This window comes from Nerophis lumbriciformis, linkage group LG27, assembly GCF_033978685.3.
Source record: "Nerophis lumbriciformis linkage group LG27, RoL_Nlum_v2.1, whole genome shotgun sequence".
NCBI classification, from domain to species: Eukaryota; Metazoa; Chordata; class Actinopteri; order Syngnathiformes; family Syngnathidae; genus Nerophis; species Nerophis lumbriciformis.
In genome coordinates this window covers 32,260,453-32,277,678 of record NC_084574.2, presented here as the reverse complement: position 1 = coordinate 32,277,678, position 17,226 = coordinate 32,260,453, and the positions used below count along the sequence as shown (strand labels likewise).

The 17,226-nt window shown below is 38.9% G+C and overlaps 1 protein-coding gene across 1 annotated transcript; it reads left to right on the top strand.

Moving 5' to 3' along the window:
* Positions 1–445: 445 nt before the first annotated feature.
* tmed1b (transmembrane p24 trafficking protein 1b) lies at positions 446–12,226 on the top strand. The gene is made up of 5 exons (XM_061988095.2): positions 446–704; positions 6,604–6,701; positions 6,779–6,968; positions 11,291–11,458; positions 11,536–12,226. Exons 1-5 carry the CDS (start codon positions 528–530, stop codon positions 11,584–11,586), a joined length of 684 nt encoding a protein of 227 aa, XP_061844079.2. The 5' UTR covers positions 446–527; the 3' UTR covers positions 11,587–12,226.
* Positions 12,227–17,226: the final 5,000 nt, after the last annotated feature.

The window sequence follows — 17,226 nt, the reverse complement described above, 5'->3', positions numbered from 1 at the left end:
ACTAACACAGGAGAGAGATTGAACCCTTCTGATTAAAAGTTGGTGAAAGAGTTGTGATACCTGCTCCGGTTTTGATTTTATGACCCTTCAAAGACCCGCTGCACTGATGCTCCTGCGGTGCTGTTTTTTAAGATGGCTGCTTAAAAGCAGGAAGCACCAACGTGCCCACACAATGCAGACAAGGTAGGTACACTAGACAAAAGTCTTGGGACACTTCAGACTAAAAGTAGACAAAAGTATTGGGACACTTAGGACTAGCACCTGCCAAATACGCGGGCCCGACCAACGCTGCTTGCAGCTTTAATTGTATCAATTCCTTGTTTATGATATCAATCACGTCAACAACTCACTTCGGAAGTGATTGGTTGAGGGTGGTATCGCTTTCTCCTGTGATTGGTCAGCGACGTCACGTGACGCTGGAGGCTTCACCCAATCACTGCACGAGAAAGTTCTCCTGCGGAAGAAGGAGAAAGGATCAAGGAATGTCTGGTGTTGCATGTAGCCCCGTTTGACCACCTCTTGTCGGCATGGATCTGAGCGGGGGAGCACGGCTGCTTGTCCTTGCAGTGGTCGGCTGTTGCTTTAGGGACGTTTGCGCGTACGGAGAGGAAGGCAGCGAGTTCACGTTCTTGTTGCAAGCCGGGAAATCCGATTGTTTCTTTCAGAGGGCAATACAGAACGGTACGATGGAGGTGGAATATCAGGTAACTGTCATGTGTGCTCAGTACGGTCCTAGCTGGCGGTTAGAACGTTATTTCTTATGTTACTACGTCAATAATACTTTGAAGCACATAAAGCATTTTAACACATACGTGCTTTATGTTTGTGTATATATATATATATATATATGTGTGTGTGTATATATATATGTATATGTGTGTGTATATATATGTGTATATTATTGTATGTATATATATATATATATATGTATGTGTGTGTATATATATATATATGTGTGTATATTATTGTATGTATATACAGGTAAAAGCCAGTAAATTAGAATATTTTGAAAAACTTGATTTATTTCAGTAATTGCATTCAAAGGGTGTAACTTGTACATTATATTTATTCATTGCACACAGACTGATGCATTCAAATGTTTATTAGGGCCCGCCATGGCCCATTGCAAAAGGACTCCCACAGGGAGTCCTTATGCAATGGGACATAAGGACCTATTGTTATTGTAAGGTTTTATTATTCTTTATTATTCTTCCGCACCCACAAGAAACTGTAATTTGACCCACTTAACATGCTTCAAAACTCACCATATTTTACCCACACATCAGGACCTGCGAAAATTGCATGTTTTTAAAAAAACCGAAACATAAAACTCAAAATTGCGCTCTAGCGCCCCCTAGGAAAAAATAAAACTAGACTGCCTGTAACTCCCACTAGGAAGGTCGGAGAGACATGAAACAAAAACCTCTATGTAGGTCTGACTTACACCTACCTTTCATAATTGTATATTGTCGGGCAATAATCAACAGGAAGTTGGCAATTCCCCCTTCAAGACAAAAAAGTACTAAAAACAGTCACTTTTGCCTCTTTGAGCTGTAATTTGACCCCCTTAACATGCTTCAAAACTCACCAAACTGAACACACACATCAGGACTGGCAAAAACTGTGATCTAATGAAAAAACCTAACCCCAAATTCAAAAATTGCGCTCTACAGCAATTTTTGAATAAAAATGATAAAAAACTGCTCCTGGGAAGGAAAAAATTACAAAACTGCCTGTAACTCCCACTGGGAAGGTCGGAGAGACATGAAACAAAAACTTCTATGTGGGTCTCACTTAGACCTACATTTCATAAATTGACAACCCCCAGCAAATATCAACAGGAAGTTTGCTATTCCCCCTTCAAAACAATTTTTTGGTCAAAACCGGTCACCTTCCTTCAAAATCGTACTCCTCTGAGCGCGTTTGTCGTTTCGCCTTCAAAATAACACAGGAGAGACATTGAACCCTTGTGAATACAACAACAGAAGCCTTTTTTAATTAAGTGCTCCGGTTTTGATTTTATGACCCTTCAAAGACCCGCTGCACTCATGCTGCTGCGGTGCTGTTTTTTTAAGATGGCTGCTCAAAAGCAGGAAGCACCAACGTGCCCACACAATGCAGACAAGGTAGGTACACTAGACAAAAGTCTTGGGACACTTCAGACTACAAGTAGACAAAAGTATTGGGACACTTAGGACTAGCACCTGCCAAATACGCGGGCCCGAACAACGCTGCTTGCAGCTTTAATTAGGGCCCGCCATGGCCCATTGCAAAAGGACTCCCACAGGGAGTCCTTATGCAATGGGACATAAGGACCTATTGTTTTTCGTCCGTTTTATTAGGGCCCGCCATGGCCCATTGCAAAAGGACTCCCACAGGGAGTCCTTATGCAATGGGACATAAGGACCTATTGTTATTCGTCCGTTTTATTATTATTCTTTATTATTATTATTCTTCCGCCGCCTCTTTGAACACTAATTTGACCCACTCAACATGCTTCAAAACTCACCATATTTGACACACTTATCAGGACCTGCGAAAATTGTCTTTTGATAAAAAAACCGAACCCCAAAAATCAAAATTGCGCTCTAGCGCCCCCTAGGGAAAAAAAAAAACAGACTGCCTGTAACTCCCACTAGGAAGGTCGGAGAGACATGAAACAAAAACCTCTATGTAGGTCTGACTTAGACCTAGTTCTCATAATTGTATGTCTTCGGGCTAAAATCACCTGGAAGTTGGCAATTCCCCCTTCAAGACAAAAAAGTACTAAAAACAGTCACTTTTGCCTCTTTGCGCTGTAATTTGACCCCCTTAACATGCTTCAAAACTCACCGAACTGAACACACACATCAGGACTAGCAGCAACTGTGCTGTAATAAAAAAACCTAACCCCAAATTCAAAAATTGCGCTCTACAGCAATTTTTGAATAAAACTGATAAAAAACTGCTCCTCGGAAGAAAAAAATTACAAAACTGCCTGTAACTCCCACTGGGAAGGTCGGAGAGACATGAAACAAAAACCTCTCCGTAGGTCTCACTTAGACCTACATTTCATAAATTGACTACCCCCAGCAAAAATCAACAGGATGTTTGCTATTCCCCCTTCAAAACAATTTTTTGGTCAAAACCGGTCACCTTCCTTCAAAAACTATCTCCTCTGAGCGCGTTTGTCCTTTCGGCTTCAAACTAACACAGGAGAGAGATTAAACCCTTGTGCATAGATTAACAGAAGCGTTTTGTGATACCTGCTCCGGTTTTGATTTTATGACCCTTCAAAGACCCGCTGCACTGATGCTCCTGCGGTGCTGTTTTTTTAAGATGGCTGCTCTAAAGCAGGAAGCACCAACGTGCCCACACAATGCAGACAAGGTAGGTACACTAGACTAAAGTCTTGGGACACTTCAGACTAAAAGTAGACAAAAGTATTGGGACACTTCAGACTACAAGTAGACAAAAGTATTGGGACACTTAGGACTAGCACCTGCCAAATACGCGGGCCCGAACAACGCTGCTTGCAGCTTTAATTTCATTTAATTTTGATGATTTGAAGTGGCAACAAATGAAAATCCAAAATTCCGTGTGCCACAAAATTAGAATATTACTTAAGGCTAATACAAAAAAGGGATTTTTAGAAATGTTGGCCAACTGAAAAGTATGAAAATGAAAAATATGAGCATGTACAATACTCAATACTTGGTTGGAGCTCCTTTTGCCTCAATTACTGCGTTAATGCGGCGTGGCATGGAGTCGATGAGTTTCTGGCACTGCTCAGGTGTTATGAGAGCCCAGGTTGCTCTGATAGTGGCCTTCAACTCTTCTGCGTTTTTGGGTCTGGCATTCTGCATCTTCCTTTTCACAATACCCCACAGATTTTCTATGGGGCTAAGGTCAGGGGAGTTGGCGGGCCAATTTAGAACAGAAATACCATGGTCCGTAAACCAGGCACGGGTAGATTTTGCGCTGTGTGCAGGCGCCAAGTCCTGTTGGAACTTGAAATCTCCATCTCCATAGAGCAGGTCAGCAGCAGGAAGCATGAAGTGCTCTAAAACTTGCTGGTAGACGGCTGCGTTGACCCTGGATCTCAGGAAACAGAGTGGACCGACACCAGCAGATGACATGGCACCCCAAACCATCACTGATGTTGGAAACTTTACACTAGACTTCAGGCAACGTGGATCCTGTGCCTCTCCTGTCTTCCTCCAGACTCTGGGACCTCGATTCCCAAAGGAAATGCAAAATTTGCATGGTTGGGTGATGGTTTGGGGTGCCATGTCATCTGCTGGTGTCGGTCCACTCTGTTTCCTGAGATCCAGGGTCAACGCAGCCGTCTACCAGCAAGTTTTAGAGCATTTCATGCTTCCTGCTGCTGACCTGCTCTATGGAGATGGAGATTTCAAGTTCCAACAGGACTTGGCGCCTGCACACAGCGCAAAATCTACCCGTGCCTGGTTTACGGACCATGGTATTTCTGTTCTAAATTGGCCCGCCAACTCCCCTGACCTCAGCCCCATAGAAAATCTGTGGGGTATTGTGAAAAGGAAGATGCAGAATGCCAGACCCAAAAACGCAGAAGAGTTGAAGGCCACTATCAGAGCAACCTGGGCTCTCATAACACCTGAGCAGTGCCAGAAACTCATCGACTCCATGCCACGCCGCATTAACGCAGTAATTGAGGCAAAAGGAGCTCCAACCAAGTATTGAGTATTGTACATGCTCATATTTTTCATTTTCATACTTTTCAGTTGGCCAACATTTCTAAAAATCCCTTTTTTGTATTAGCCTTAAGTAATATTCTAATTTTGTGACACACGGAATTTTGGATTTTCATTTGTTGCCACTTCAAATCATCAAAATTAAATGAAATAAACATTTGAATGCATCAGTCTGTGTGCAATGAATAAATATAATGTACAAGTTACACCTTTTGAATGCAATTACTGAAATAAATCAAGTTTTTCAAAATATTCTAATTTACTGGCTTTTACCTGTATATATGCAGTGACGTGCGGTGAGGTTGATGGCTGGTGAGGCACTGACTTCATCACAGTCAGATTTACAAACATATGAACCCTAAAGAGTATCTTATTCACCATTTGATTGGCAGCAGTTAACGGGTTATGTTTAAAAGCTCATACCAGCATTCTTCCCTGCTTGGCACTCAGCATCAAGGCTTGGAATTGGGGGTTATTAAATCACCAAAAATTATTCCCGGGCGCGTCGCCGCTGCTGCCCACTGCTCCCCTCACCTCCCAGGGGGTGATCAAGGGGATGGGTCAAATGCAGAGGACACATTTCATTACACCTAGTGTGTGTGTGACAATCATTGGTACTTTAACTTAACTTTAACTTTACACATACAAACTGTAGCACACAAAAAAGCACATTTAATAATAAAAAAACGTTATTATAGTCTTACCTTTACTTATAAAATAAGTCCATGAGCCGCTGTTGTGCTGGATTAATGCACCCCCTGACGAGAGTGTTATATCAACTAAAGCCCTCACTTAAACTTTCCACGTGCAAGATTGAATTTATTTAAAAAAGTGTAACCGAGGGTTTATAAATGTCGCCTATACTGTATGAAACTACAAAATAACAAACACGGAGGCTCCAGTTTACACGAGGACCACTTTATTTACCTTCTTTCAAAAACTTCCGCTCAACTCCAACGTGTCATCACTTCTGCTCTTAGCGCCTTCAAAATAAGAGCTCAAGGCATATACTGTATAACAGCGCATAACAGGAACTTAACATCACAAAGAGGAAAGCCCATAAAAATAGGTTACAAACGTTATTTAATAAGAAGCCAAAAAGTGCAAAAACAATAATGTTCGTGTTGGAGGAGTTGTGAATTAGGTACACCTGCAGTCTGCAGGTGTACCTAATGTTGTGGCCCTGCAGTCATTCACAACTCCTCCAACACGAACATTATTGTTTTTGCACTTTTTGGCTTCTTATGAAATAACTTTTTTAAATAGATTCAGTCTTGCACGTGGAAAGTTTAAGTGTGGGCTTTAGTTGATATAACACTCCCGTCAAAAGGTTGCCGTGCATTCTACGGCGGGGGTGCAGGAGGCGAGCCTCAGCCAGTGCGTCTTTTGCAGCCGTTTTATGATCGCTCAGCACAAGAAATACTTTACACACATACAGTTGTTGACAAAATACACTGTACATTATATACCTCAGCTAACTAAACTATGGAAATGTATAATATAATTCATATAGCAATACGGTCTCACTGCACAGCAGGCCAGCAGTTAGCCGAGTCCGCAATCCATGTTGAGGCACAAATGAGTGACGTGCCTCAACTGGCTGCTGTTCACCCTCACCGTCTCTTCTCAGTATTTGAACGGCAAATGTGAAAATTCAGCGATTTTAAATAAAAATAATCTAAAACGGGTGAAGTTAAATGGAAAATAACTTTATAGTATAATCACTGTATACATATAACAATTTAATTAAAAAAAAAATATTTTTACTTTTTTTTTCTTTCCATGAGAATAAAATTAGATCCAAAAGTGTGTAGCAATTCAACATTCCCAGTATTGCCATGCACTGTATGTATAATTTCTCTAAATAATTGTCTGTGTGTGCACGTACCAGGTCATAGGAGGTGCTGGTATGGATGTGGACTTTACTATCCACTCTCCAGAGGGCACCTTGTTGGTCACAGAGTCCAGGCGCTCTGACGGAGTTCACGTGTAAGTACAGCCACAACCTGGATACGGCCGTCTTGTTTTCAAACACTGTCGTCTTTACTCCCCGTTTCTTTCCTCAGGGTGGAGCCCACGGTGGAGGGGGACTATCAAATGTGCTTCGACAACAGCTTCAGCCGCTTATCGGAGAAGATGGTGTTCTTCGAGCTCTACGTGGCGGGTCAAGGCGGAGACGTGGGCGGCGACGAAGAGTGGGGCGGTGTCGAGGAGCTGGACGAAAACATGCTGCAGTACAAGTTGCAGGACATACGGGTGAGATGCAGACGTGGTCAGAACATACACACATCCTGGGCAGACATTTTAATTGTGCATCCTTCTTCCAGAAGTGGAATGTTTACACAATTTCCAATAGCATGCATATCTACACAGCGCCAAACAAAAAATAATTAAGGTCCGGAACCAATTAACAGTGATAAACGAGGGTTTACTGTTATACTAGTGACGACCAAAAGTGCATTTATCTGTGGGAGCCTGAGTGTGTGCATATAAGACACAACCAACAAAATGCAGTTCAAGTATGTTTCTAATTAGTTTTAAGTTAAAGTACCACTTATAGTCACACACACACACTAGGTGTGGTGAAATTACCCTCTGCATTTGACCAGAGGTGGGTAGTAACGCGCTACATTTACTCCGTTACATCTACTTGAGTAACTTTTGGGATAAATTGTACTTCTAAGAGTAGTTTTAATGCAACTTACTTTTACTTTTACTTGAGTATATTTATAGAGAAGAAACGCTACTTTTACTCCGCTACTTTTATCTACATTCAGCTCGCTACTCGCTACTAATTTTTATCGATCTGTTAATGCACGCTTTGTTTGTTTTGGTCTGTCAGACCAAAGTGCCTGCGTTACTGGTGACGTTTCACTCCGTTCCACCAATCAGATGCAGTCACTGGTGACGTTGGACCAATCAAACAGAGCCAGGTGGTCACATGACCTGACTTAAACAAGTTGAAAAACTTATTGGGGTGTTACCATTTAGTGGTCAATTGTACGGAATATGTACTGTACTGTGCAATCTACTAATAAAAGTTTCAATCAATCAATCAAAAGTGTGAAGGAAAAAAGAAAATTTTTTATTTCAACCGTACATCCTGTCAAAAGCCTAAAGACTGACTGCACAGTTCCTGTCTTCACAATAAAAGTGCCGCTCCATGGCGCCTGCGCTTTCAAAATAAGAGTCTCCGAAAGCCAGCGCAAACAAGCTAGCAAGCTACGGAGTTTGCCGCCAATGTATTTCTTGTAAAGTGTATAAAAACGAATATGGAAGCTGGACAAATAAAATGCCAAAAACCAACCACTTTCATGTGGTATTAGACAGAAAGGAGGAACTTTTTTTCTCCTCCATTTGAAAACGTGGACGTTATCATCACTACTGTCTGATTACAATCAATGCAAGTCATCAGAATCAGGTAATACACCAACTTATATTCTTGTCTTCATGAAAGAAAGGAATCTATATGTGTTAAACATGCATGTATATTCATTAAAACACCTTTAACATGTAAACAAAAACGGCAAAATAAATAAATATAAATTATATACTGTATATATGTGTGTGTGTGTGTATATATATATATATATATATATATGATATGTGTGTTACTCATCAGTTACTCAGTACTTGAGTAGTTTTTTCACAACATACTTTTTACTTTTACTCAAGTAAATATTTGGGTGACTACTCCTTACTTTTACTTGAGTAATAAATCTCTAAAGTAACAGTACTCTTACTTGAGTACAATTTCTGGCTACTCTACCCACCTCTGCATTTGACCCATCCCCTTGTTGTTAGTGTCCGCCCTGAGATCGGTAGGTTGTGAGTTCAAACCCCGGCCGAGTCATACCAAAGACTATAAAAATGGGACTCATTACCTCCCTGCTTAGCACTCAGCATCAAGGGTTGGAATTGGGGGTTAAATCCCCAAAATGATTCCCGAGAGCGGCCACCGCCGCTGCTCACCGCTCCCCTCACCTCCCAGGGGGTGATCAATGTTTTACAAATTCTGCACATCTTCGTGTTTATTATAAATAATCTCATATGAACAATAAACAAAAGGACTACATTGTCAACAACAATTCAGTTTCAATACGTTCAATAGTCTTGTGTTTATATTGCAGATCATGTTTACATGAAAATAGGGAAACAATAGGTTGGTAGGTCCAATGGGGAAAGAAAAGCCAATTGGAATACATTGAAAAAGTAAACAAAACACAATAAATGGGCAAAAATCATGAGCAAATTAAATGTTTTAGACATATCTATGGGAAACTTAAATACTATGGCTATTCTACAAATGTAACTAAATCTGTCAAGATTACTAGTGTTTAAAGCAGGGGTGTCAAAGTCAAAGCCAGATTCGGCCCGCGAATGAATTATCTATGACGCCCGGGATGATATTTGATTAGTATTAGAACCGGCTCGCAGGCCCCAGTCGCCCATACTTGCCAACCTTGATGGTGGGGTGGGGGTGTTGTGGGCGTTGTAGCGGGGGGTTTAGGTGCAGGCAGCATACCCCTTCCCCTTCGAGCTGTCCTGGATGAAATTAAATTATTTTTTCCAATCATTTTGGAACTTGCAAGCGTACTTCTTCTTACTCGTCGTCTCCATGTCTCTTCTACGTTCTTCTGCTTCGTCTCCTTCTTGTTGTGTGTGCAGTTGTGCACTGAGCTCCAAAAGCCGTAGATGTTATTGTAGCGTCCCGGAAGAGTTAGTTCTGCAAGGGGTTCTGGGTATTTGTTCTGTTGTGTTTATGTTGCGGATGTTCTCCCGAAATGTGTTTGTCATTCTTGTTTGGTGTGGGTTGACAGTGTGGCGCATATTTGTAACAGTGTTAAAGTTGTTTATACGGCCACCCTCAGTGTGACCTGTATGGATATTGACCAAGTATGACTTGCATTCACGTGTGTGTGTGTGTGTGTGTGTGTGCTTGAAATCAACGTTCTTATTAAACCAGTTAAAAGATCATACAACGTGTCAGCATTTCTTGACATCTTTGAGTAAAGACCATTGTTAAACCCATCCAACGCTACATTATTATGTGACTGGGCCGGCACGCTGTTTATATGGAGGAAAAGCGGACGCCTAGACAGCATGCGGCTGTTAAGGGGTGAAGGTTTCAGGTGAGAGAGGACGCTAAAGCATACTTGCCAACCCTCCCGGAAATTCAGCGCCTCTCCCGAAAACCTCCCGGGACAAATTTTCTCCCGAAAATCTCCCGAAATTCAGGCACACAATATAAACAGGTGCCTGCCCAATCACGTTATAAATGTAGAATGATCGAGGGCGAGTTCTTGGATTCTTATGTGGGTTTATTGTTAGGCAGTTTCATTAACGTCCTCCCAGCGCGGCAACAACACACAACAACAGCAGTCGCGTTTTCGTCTACCGTAAAGCAGTTCGTCTGCCGTAAACAGCAATGTCTTAAACAGGACAATACTGCCATCTAGTGCATTTGATGAAAGCACTTTTGTGCGTGCCACACAGCAATGCATCATCAGAGAGGGCGTTCAGCATGGTTAGAAAAATAGTGACAAATAGAACAAGGATGGACAATTCAACCCTTAACTCAACAATGAGTAGATGAGTGTTATGTGTGTATATGTGTAAATAAATGAACACTGAAATTCAAGTATTTGTCTTATTTATATATATAATATAGCTAGAATTCACTGAAAGTGTAAATAAATGAACACTGAAATTCAAGTATTTGTCTTATTTATATATATATATATATATATATATATATATATATATATATATACACACATATATACATATATATATATATATATACAAGAAATACTTGACTTTCAGCGAATTCTAGCTATAAATATATATATATATATATATATATATATATATGAAATACTTGACTTGGTGAATCCTAGCTGTAAATATACTCCTCCCCTCTTAACCACGCCCCGCCCCCCACCTCCCGAAATCGGAGGTCTCAAGGTTGGCAAGTATGCGCTAAAGGCAGTGCCTTTAAGGCACGCCCCCAATATTGTTGTCCGGGTGGAAATCGGGAGAAATTCGGGAGAATGGTTGCACCGGGAGATTTTTCGGGAGGGTTGGCAAGTATGCAGTCGCCTGCTGCTGTTTTGCACGCACCAATACTCCATCAGTGTTGGCGCTAGGTATTTTCAAAATACAAGTCATAAAAATGGGGTCCCGTAGTAAATTTTTGGGGTCCCAATTTTTTGTAAGCATTTTGAAAACAAATGTTAAATGTATGCATTATTCTGTTATATCTCACATTCTATATGTGTATATATGCTATATATACACTGTCGAGTTTTGAGAAAATGAAAGGATTTTAAGTGCGCCTTATAGTCCGAAAAATACAGTACTTGAAATGTAGGTTTATAAATGGAAATATCAACATACCGATCAATTGTTACACCCCTGGTTCATACACAGACGCACGGTTGGCACATGGAGGCATATTTGGTTAAATCTAATGGTTCGTAAATTGAAACGTTCCATTGTAAAGTGTTACATTTCATAATTGTCAGTATCTTCTGAGTTTTAAGTCCAAAATATGCAATAATGTGTGATTTCTCCAGGAGTATATGGACTCTGTGCACAAGCGTCTGGAGCGTTGTCGACAAATGCAGTCGGTGCTGCGAGCTTTTGAGGCGCGGGATCGAAACCTCCTGGAGGATAATCTGTGGAGGGTCTCGTTCTGGTCGTGCGCCAGTTTACTGGTGATGCTGTGCGTGGCCATCACTCAGGTAACAACACAGTCCAGATGGCCAATGGCTTCTTGTTGGGCATTTACCAGATTGTCGCCTTCCCCACGCCCCTGCAGGTCTACACCGTGCGTAAACTGTTCGACGATAAGCGGAGGGTGTGCACATAGAAGTGAGACGAGACAATACAGCTGTTGACATTTCATTTCAAAGGACTGCCGGCTGACAGTTCACCATGAAGAACAATTTATTTCCTTAAGTGCCTTGTTGGTGTTAAATGGCACCGCCAACTGATGCATTTCAAAAGGCACTGCAGGGTTAGTAATTAAAGACGGTTCTTCCAGTTTACAAGTGATAACTGTGCAATATTCTGGTTGGATTTGTTTTTTCTCGCAGTGTTCTTTTAATGTTTTTTTTTTTAATGAGATTATTTCTACATTGTGTGTGCATGTTGCCAGCATTGTGTTCTACATCCCTCAAATATGCCAAGATATTTCGTAATATTAATATTGTGTTTCATGCCTCGGCTCCGTCCTCAATATGAGATGTTTTGTTTTTTCTGATTACCGGTATGTGTTTATTTTTAATCAGTGGCTTTCCTTGTCAAAAATGAGTAATTTACGGGGTTTTTTTCCTATAGGAGCTACTGCATTGATTTTAAATTTGTATAACGTTTTGTGAATGTTGAGTTCAATCAAGTCTTGTTGCAAATCCAGTTATTAAAAAAAATAAATTCACAATACACTCTGACTCCTCAATGCTACAGTTCTTCTATATGTTTTTTGTATTCCTGTTCTCAAGTTTCAAACCATAGGCAAGTAATGTGGTGGAAATAATTTTCGGTAACACTTTAGTATGGGGAACACATTCACCATTAATTAGTTGCTTATTAACATGCAAATTAGTAACACATTGGCTCTTAATTAGTCATTATTAAGTACTTATTAATGCCTTATTCTGCATGGCCTTATTATACAACCAGTAAGCCATTAACTAAGAGTCTTCCCTCAATAACCTCAGAATTATTGCTTATTAGTAACCCTAACCCTTATATGCTTCCCTAGTGTCCAAATAACTCTAAATTAAGTCTTTGTTACTTTAATAAGCAACTAATTAATGGTGAATATGTTCCCCATACTAAAGTGTTACCTCGTTTTATTTTGCTGCAGCTGTTACATATACTGTAATATTGTACATGGTAATTGGGATTTGTTATATATTGTATATATTAATATATACAAATATAATAATATACCAGTATATATTATACACTATATATAAAATGTACATATTTCATATGTTATATTTTATATTGCTACTATGGTACATTTTTTGTCTACTTTATCCCTTCATTATCCTTTTCATCCTTACCCTTTCCATCCTTTGTAACTGAGCTACTGTGTGGAACAATTTTCCTTGTGGATCAATAAAGTTTATCTAAGTCTAATTGAGTAATCAGATAAAACAATAATGGGTATTGTAGGGAATATTGTTGAAATAAACAATGATTTGTCTTATTACCATAACCTTCATAAATCCATTTATTTTTTGCTGGTAAATGCACACCAACGTTGAAATGGCATTTTTAACGTGCGTGCATGGATAAAAAAATATTGTGTACGCTCTACTGCATTTTAAAATTCCAGGCACTCCCATGCAGTCCAGGTTTTTATCAATTGTTATTAGTTACACTTAAACAATCAAGCAACATAATATAAACCAAATTTGAATCAAGTAATCGTTGCAGACCTAAAATAGTCATATTATACCAGGGGTGTCAAACTCGTTTTTATTGTGGGCCGTTTGTAACAGTGAATATATAGCAATATAAATGTATAATTGTCTCATAATATAATCACACAATTGCCCATGCATTTCATTATTTTAACAGATACACATAATGCATAACTTTTTCCACATTTTGGTATGTTACAAGTACAACCTTATTCCAAAATGTAATAAATTATTCTTTCTCCTTAAAAATCTACAGACAGCAAATGGTGTGAATACTTATGTTCATGTGATTTTTTTTTTTTTTTTTAATACATTTACCAAATTGTATTATGGGGCATTGTGTGTAAAATTCTGAGGACAAACATTGATTTATTCGTTCCATTTTGGAATTATGCTATCACAATAAAATGTGGAAAAAGTGAAGCGTTGTGAATATTTTCTGGATGCACTGCATGTTGCTTGGAAATTATAATTCAAGGTGACAAGCAGATATTTAGGTATTTATTTTTGGTAACAAAAGAAAATGGCATATCTTGTTGGAGGATCAGATGATATTTAAGTTCAGAAGATATGCAATTAAATGCAGTACATTTTTCTTAGGCAAAACTGAGAGATTAAATACATTTATAAATTAAGAACAGGTGCTTTATTGATATTGTTTCCAAACTTTCACAGGCCACTTTAAAATAATTATAAATGAAATATAAATAAATGTGGTAGGGTCAACACTTTTGTATTAGATCAGGGTTGTCAAACTCATTTTCATTGAGGGCCACTTTGTAGTTATGGCTGCTCTCAAAGGGCCGCTTGTAACAACGAATGATATATGAATTTGCCTATGCATTTGATTATTATATATATTTTTAAGTACACTGTAAAAAAATACAAAAAATACATTTACAGTAAAAAAAATAGCAACTCAATTACTAGAATTTTACTATAAAATATACTGTGTTTTTTGCAACATATAACGGTAAATGGAAAAACTTTACCATCGTTTTTATTTTATTCTGCCAACTGAGCTGTCAATTTTTTACCGTTAAAAAAACCGTGGTACTGTTTTACCAGCAAAAATAACAACCATAGATCTTACAGTATTAACACGGGCAGCTCAAGTCAACAGAATTTCCCGTAAAAAAACAGTGGTAGAGTTTTTTCAATTTACAGTAATATGCTGTAAAAAAAAAAGCATCGCAAATTTTACAGTAAAATGTATTGTCATTGTCACAGCTGCATTCGAGCGGAAGACGTGGTACACGCTGGACAAGTCCCCACCTCATTGCAGTTCCAACACAGACAGACAACATTCTCTTATTATTATAATCAAATGACAGCAGTCATTTCCATGAGGTTATTTTCTAATATAAGTGTTTAGGCCCACTTACGATGAGAATAACAAAAAATATTGTTTTTCATGAACTGTGTACTTGTATTGTTTGTCTGGGTGGAGGTCCTGCTTTGGAAATAATTTGTACCCCTTTCAGACATTGCATTTAGTTCCCATTAAAACATTCACATGTTGCACAATGAGATGTAAGCAGGGGATCATGTGTACATTCCTGCAACTTCCCGTTTGTAAAAAATATATATTTATTAGTATTTATTTAATATACTAACAGCATTTCATGATTAATATTTATAAATTAAGATTCCTAATAAATGACACTAGAATAAGCACACATTTGATTGGTCAATCATAGTGTAACGACCTGGAATTACACTTTATGTGTGGTGTTGGAGTTGTCCGACTTTTTGTGTGGCTGTAAACGCATCACTGGCTAAATGCCATATGTGCATGTGTTGGCGCTAGTGAGAAAGAGCGAGCGGCTGCTGTTGATATAACAAAGTTGCTTTTGGTCTGGTTTGTACTACAGAAAATGACCAGTTTTGCTAGATATATTTTTTTTACTAATGTTTTGGTGATGTGTTTATGGCCGACAATAAAGAGTTTTGCTCAGTAAAGTGATCGATGGAATTCATGTCCTCAAAGCGTCTCGACAGACGTTACAATATTTGAACAATGATGACGAAAACTGTTTTCTCTGTCATGTCAAAAATTGTTATGCGCTTATTTTTTTATTTGATTTTGTGCGTGGCATAGATTTGCCGTGCGCAGAGGACGCTTGAGCAGTGCGCAATTGCACAGGCGCGCACCTTAGAGGGAACATTGGTCATGCGGTACCTGCATTTTTTTTCCTGTTAAAACGGAAAAAACTAGTAAGAACAATTTCCAGGCCTTTGTGGGCCACATACAGTGATGTGGCGGGCCAGATCTGGCCCCCGAGCCTTGAGTTTGACATCCCTGTATTAGATCATTGATTCTCAAACTGTGCTACTTGTATTACTAGTGGTATGGTGGCTCCATTTAGTGGTATGCCAAATAATCAGTTGATTAAAGTAGTTTTATTTTTCTATATTCAAACACCCTGTTCAAACTGTGTGTAATGTTACAGTGGCCAAAACACTAAATATTATTGTTAAATAAAACATCGGCCTCGTTTTTAATGAATACTTAGACCTACTATGCTACTGTTTTTCAATGTTGGTCATTATGGTGGTACTTGGAGAGTCCACGTCTTGGTGAAAAAAGTTTGAGAACCACTGTATTAGACTGTATCATGTCCTGCTCATTTAGAAAGTTGATCTGCGCACAAAAACATGCACAGTCTATTAATAAGTTCATTGAAGACACAATATCGGAAAAACGTAATAAAGGTCATAAATTAATGTTTATTTCCGCATCATGTGGTGGAACGTGCTCAAAGTGTTTTAGAGAAACGTAAAAGAATGAAGATGTGTGTGCACATACACTTTATGCCATAATACTTTTTTTCTATACCGTGTTTCCTCAAAAGGGTCAAGGGTGAGCTGGAGCCTATCACAGCACCCCCAACCGATCACATGTTGATCACATAGCACATTTACACAAAGAACCATCCAAAAAAACCCTGCATGCATACTTTTGGGATGTGGGAGTACCCAGGAAAAAAAAAAAAACACGCATGTGTTGGAAAACATGCAACAATTTTTTTTTTTAGGTAGATAAAGAAGCATGGTTATCATTATATCCAGTCACCGATGCCTTTTGAATGTGAAATGAAAATCACACTATTTATTTCAGAGCTTCAGCACAAATTGGGCAATGTAAATTCTACCTGGCAACAAGGCCGCGTCCATCACCTGTGGTTGCTACGAGGGCAGCTGTGCGCAGGTCGTCTGTGTGGGAAAACCATATCATTGTTAGTTTTTCCTCAATTCGACACCGCAGAGAAGCAAATATGCTGAGTAAAAATGCAGTTGCACACCTGTGTTCTTCCCAGCTATTCACAGGGCCGGGGCATGAATAAATATCTGTTGCCGCTAACAACAGCAGTTACCATAGCGACACATCCATTGGCTGCCTTCACCTGACTTTAATGTAAATCCGATGTTACCTGGGTTTACCTGTTTAGTAAAGATTACGTTTACTAGAATTTTACTATAAAATATACTGTGTTTTTTGCAACATATAACGGTAAATGGAAAAACTTTACCATCGTTTTTATTTTATTCTGCCAATTGAGCTGCCAATTTTTTTACCGTTAAAAAACCCGTGGTACTGTTTTACCATTAACAGTAAAAATAGCAACCATAGATCTTACAGTATTAACACGGGCAGCTCAGTCGACAGAATTTCCCGTAAAACAACAGTGGTAGAGTTTTTTCAATTTACAGTAACATGCTGTAAAAAAAAGCATTGCAAATTTTACAGTAAAATGTATTGTCATTTTTACAGTGTACAATTTGATGGATAACTTGCTCTAAAACCATAAGTCAAGCAGAAATTAAAGTATTTTAACAAAATAAAATGTTTGGAAAGTATGATAATATATCTATTGCTATATTGGATAATATTAAAGTTGAAAAGGTATGCAATGTCATGCGGTAACTGCATTTTTTATCCTGTTAAAACAGAAAAAACAAATAAGTAAGAAAAATTTGCATGCTTTCTATCTCGTTGTTAGTGCACAAAAAGGCATCAATGCTAAGACATAAGACAACAGAAATAAAGGCACACTCTCTTTATATTAAGGCCA

Excerpts from the sequence above, each read along its gene's own strand:
- tmed1b (XM_061988095.2), top strand. The coding sequence starts at position 528 with ATGGATCTGAGCGGGGGAGCACGGCTGCTTGTCCTTGCAGTGGTCGGC. Across the intron at positions 705-6,603 it reads CGATGGAGGTGGAATATCAG|GTCATAGGAGGTGCTGGTAT; the intron begins GTAACTGTCATG and ends TGCACGTACCAG. Across the intron at positions 6,969-11,290 it reads ACAAGTTGCAGGACATACGG|GAGTATATGGACTCTGTGCA; the intron begins GTGAGATGCAGA and ends TGATTTCTCCAG.